Source organism: Phalaenopsis equestris, unplaced genomic scaffold (assembly GCF_001263595.1).
Source record: "Phalaenopsis equestris unplaced genomic scaffold, ASM126359v1 Scaffold000319, whole genome shotgun sequence".
Taxonomy (NCBI): Eukaryota; Viridiplantae; Streptophyta; class Magnoliopsida; order Asparagales; family Orchidaceae; genus Phalaenopsis; species Phalaenopsis equestris.
The window spans coordinates 13,094-18,118 of NW_018164761.1; the positions used below are offsets into that span (position 1 = coordinate 13,094).

At 35.3% G+C, this 5,025-nt stretch overlaps 1 protein-coding gene across 1 annotated transcript in view; it reads left to right on the forward strand.

Annotated features, from left to right (window-relative positions):
- The window catches only part of LOC110025636 (tRNA (cytosine(34)-C(5))-methyltransferase-like), a 71,180-nt gene that overhangs the window by 13,041 nt on the left and 53,114 nt on the right, over window positions 1-5,025 (forward strand). The window contains 2 exon segments of the mRNA XM_020726216.1: window positions 1,214-1,280; window positions 1,393-1,508. Coding sequence (XP_020581875.1) covers window positions 1,214-1,280; window positions 1,393-1,508 — 183 coding nt within the window.

Sequence of the window (5,025 nt, forward strand, 5' to 3'; positions counted from 1 at the left end):
TATATATATGTATGTATATATATATATACATAAATCTACATGCATATATCTACTTGTGCTTGCGCACACACATGTATGTATAAACCTGAAAATTATGGAACAAGGCTTTGTTTGAGTTTGACTTGTTAAGAAAATAAGCTCAAAGTAACTAGTCAATATCAGCTTACCAGAAAAAGTGAATTGAATGTGAGCTTCTTAATTAGCTGAATGTGAGCAATTTGTGAATGATGACTTTTATGAAAGCTCAAGGTAAAAGATGCATTAATAAGATCGCCGATAAAATTGAAGTGTAAAGGTTGAGAGGGAAAAAATGATGTAAACCAAACGATAAAATTTATGCCAAGAAATTTAAATCATATAGTTCCATATTAATATATTTAAAACGATTAGTAGCGTGCTAAACAAGAATGACTGGAGCATAAGGATTGATAAAACCAGCTCCAAATTGTTAGGAGAAGGCGAATTATGTTGATGATTTCCTCTTACAATTATTTCTTGTCTTTCCTTTGAATCGATAACTTCTATTGAAGATAAGGTAGTGGAAATAGACTAATTACTTTAGTCGTACATAATGAAGGGTAGAAGAACTGCCAATATGACTATTTGTGATGCTTGTTTAAATTTAGAAGTAAGAAGAGCTAAACTGAAGGTAACTTGGATATAAGCGAAGTAAAATTTGTGCAGCATAGGTTTAAAACTATATGCAACACTCAACAAGGATGAATGAGATTCTTAATGCCAATCTAAAATAAAGTTAATAATCTATCCAACCACCACCACAAGTCCTAACTGAAAATGTTAGCCCATCATGGGTATTGCATACCAAGGCATATGTTTTTGAATTCCAATAGGCACGAATGGAAGAACTTTAAGCTAGAAAACAAACTTATTTAATAGATAGGTTTTGCTTTTGTTTTTTTACACTTAAAAGCATTACAATCAGTATATTAGAATCTTTATGCATTGTTCTTGCATAATATGTTGTGTTTTGGAATGAGTTGATTGATGTTGCCTCTATATTTTTGTCAATCTTAGCTTTTTCTATTTATTTTCATCCAACAAAATTTTTTAAAATCATGATTTCTTAAATATTTCCTCTCTACTATCACTATCCGGTATTCAGAATGTATGGATTTCTTGGCTCGTAAATGTGCATTGCTATTTTAGCTGACCAGTTCACAATTGAAGTTAGGCTCTTCATTTTCTTCTACAGTGGCCAATTTTTTGAGGATATTCGGTCGCAATTAGAAAATGAGTTCATGAAATCTCTTGACGCTGAGGTATCCATCCTTCGCTTTCATTGATTCCTTGTTCAACTTCTGGAGTTCTAATGCATCTCTACTTTCATTTATTTCAAAGAGTATTTAATTCTACTTTTGTGCATCTCTACAGACTAGTGATGACCATGAAGTTGAAGCTATTAGACCTTTGCCTTGGTATCCTGATAAGCTTGCTTGGCATTTGAATTTTTCTCGCATGCAGCTGAGGAAGAACCAAACACTTGAGAGGTACTGGTTGTCATCATGTTAAAATTTTCAAATTGAAATTGATTTATGGAGGTCCGTTTCTTTGATTGTTCCTGGAATTTTGTACTACATGCATGGCATGTCTTGGTTCCTTAGCAAATGTTTGGATGTGGAAGCACTACCTGTATGGCTGTGTGTCCAACTCAAAGGTCAATTTTGTAGGAAGGTTATGTTTTTATTTAGGCAGCATGTGAAATTTCCGATTGTATTTAGTGTTTTTAAAGTGTTAGGTGAAGCACAAAGTGCAAGAGTTCCTTTTTGTTTCTACGCACAAAACATAGAATAAAGCAACACTATTGCTAACTAGAGCTCTCATGGGATGTATATATACTAATAATAATAACAATAATAATAATAATAATAATAATAATAATAATAATAATAATAATAATAATAATAATAATTTAATAATCTAATTAAACTAGAGCTCTCGTGAGTGTTAAGTGAAACACAATGTGCAAGAGTTTCTTTTTGTTTCCACGCACAAAGTATAGAATGAAGCAACTTTTTTACTAACAAGAGTTCTCCTGGGTATAATAAATCAAATTTAAACCACATTAGTTTACAATTTATTAGTAAATATAATGATTGTTTCAATATAAGCACTAAAAATTCAAAATATGAATTATTTGATAAATGTTTTAAAACTTACTAGAAAAATAAAAGAACATCATGTAAATATTTAATTTACAAGACTATCTTCAAATGTAATCTTGCAAATTGAAATTTTTAATAATTTTTATGATGCATGGAAATTACTAGAGGATTAAATGTAGTGTGGTCGTTTGATGTTAAGATGTAACTTCAAGATTGCATTGTGAATTAAAAGAAAAAATTAAAATTATAAGTATCTTTAGTTAAACATCTAAGCTAAAGTCAAATGCTGAAAATCAAAGTCTTATAGTATAAGCTCAAGGGGAATTATCAAGCAATATTTTTTTTCAAACATATTTTTGTTTTAAGTGAAAATAAGACCATAAAATTAAACTAAAAATAAAACAAAAAACAAAACAGAAACAAAACAAACATAACCAAAGATGCTTAAATTTATTTCTAGTTTTAGTGGTACCAGAGTTAACCCAAACAAATATTATTACCGAAAAAGTCAATAGGTGGTTACAATCAACACAAGGAAATGAAAAAACAACATACACAACACTCAACTAGGTTGGTATCCCATAGGGGAGGTGGTCGGTTAGTTGTTTGGAAGGCTGCGTGAGGCGACAACAAGGGGACGATAGTGGCAATAAAGAGAAGGCAAGAAACTATCGGAACAACGAGAAAGTGGTTTGTTTTGGGTTGTGGCAGCGAGGATAAGGGCTGGACAACAATAAAGCGGTTCGAGGAATGGTTTTGGGTGGTGGGAACATTAGCAAAACAATCTGGAATAGCTGTTCAGGGCTGCAACAGTGAGGGGGAATGACGACGATAGCAACGGGGAGGGCATGGGACTTCGAGACAACAAAAGAGGGTTGTTCCAAGGGTGCGACAACATGGAGGATGGCTGTTCAGCGTGGATCTGCAGGAAGTACAACAAAAAGGGTCTTGTCAGGGTGGCCTGCATCAAGGAATATGTGGCAGCAAAGCGAGAGGGATGTAGAGGATTTGGGAAAGATAAATTAGACACATTGGTTGATCTTTTCATATGCTGATAGTTTCAACTTTTTCCTTCCATATCCATTGTTCCATCTTTTGCATTATACTTTTCTAGAGATATCTTCTAGGGAATAACAGACTGCCCAACGATGTTTGACTCAACCTCCGAGTTGGATTCAATGTAATTGTACATAAGAGAGGTTCTGTTTTTTACTTTCTGTTTCATCTTGTAACCTTCTTTAATTTGATTCTTTTTTTATTATTGAGAATTATTGAATTTATTTGGTTATAACTTGATGTTTGTCGTCATTAGTAGTGGACGTTTTTTCTTTTTCTTTGTATTTTACTTCAAATCTCACTTCTTTTCCTTCTTTTTTCATCACAATATCTTCTTTTGTGGTAATTTTGCTTTGTATATTCATTTCTCGTTTTATCTTAGACTTGATAGTATTTTTACTCTTTCCTTCTCGCTGTAGAAAAATCTTCAAGTTCTCCCATCACTGAGATGCAATTTTCTTTAACCTGCTGATAACTAGTTTCACCATTATGCCCAGTGGGATGCCCTGGTACTCAAATACACATTTCATTGTCTGGAGCCACTCAATGACCTTTTCCAGACTTAATTGACCATCAAAATATGACAAATCCACCTTTACATCAAGATACTTGCTGCTCAGATATTTCATGTTAAATCTTCAAAGTAGTGGTTATTTATCCCTGAAATCCACTTGGTGGAAGAGATTCACTCCTTTTTTTTTTGATCTGATAAGTCATCATTTTATCTGAGTTATTTTTCCGGATTATATCCTTTTAAAGGCGGTAAGTCTTTGTTAGAGTTGAAGGATTTCCCACTGCACCTCTTCCATGGTAAGTTCCTAATCATCTCTTTCTGAATTTCTCATAAGCGGCAGTGGAAGGGTGTGTAGGGGTGTTGTAGGGTCGGAAACAAAATTTTTTAACTCGGTTTGAAAAAATCAGGAAAGGAAAGGGTTTTGAGTGGAGATAGAGTTGGGTATTGGTAGATACTAGAAACCTTAAGATGGGGCTAAAGTCTAGCTCTTATACCAAATGATACCAGAGTTAATCCAAACAACAATAAGTTAACTAATATTATTACTTAAAAAACTAATATTTGGTTACAACCAACACAAGGAGTTAGAAAACAACAAATACCACGCTCAACTAGGTTTGTATCCCATGGTGGAGGTGGTCTTTTGGAGGTTTGGAAAGCTGGATTGTGGGGCGACAACAAGGGAAAGATAGTGGCAGGAAAGGGAAGGTGAGAAACTGCTACAAAAATGAGAAGGTGGGTTGTTGTGGGCGATGACAACAAGGATGATGGGCTGGAAAGCAGCTAGGAGGCACTGGAGATAATTTTGGGCAGCGTGAACAAGCAAAACAGTCTGGAACGACTGTTCAAGGCAGTGGCGACAACGAGGGGGAATGCTGGCGATAGTGTGGAGAAGGCGTGAGACTACGAGACAACAAAAGGAGGGTTGTCCCGAGGGTGCAACAACATGGAGGATAGCTGGACAATGAGGAACTACAGGAAGAACAACAAAAGTGCTGCTGTCAGCACTGCCCGGAGCGATGAGGAATGTGTGGCATCAAAGCTTGAGGGATGCGAGTGGGGAAGGATAAATAACCACCTTGGAACAAAATACAGTCGGAGCACCACTCGACCATTGGATACGACCCTAGAAGGGAACACAGGGATCCAGACGGTTGTCCTTAATAAAAACACGACAAAACTAAAACCTAAACACAACAAAGGCACATAAATAGTACTTGGTCAGTTAGGAGCGGTCCTCTCACAAGAAGGTGATAAATCCATGTAAGGAAGGTTAGATGATCCTCATTTTATTGTAATGAACCGGTCCCATGCGCCAGAAGTGAGTTGCGT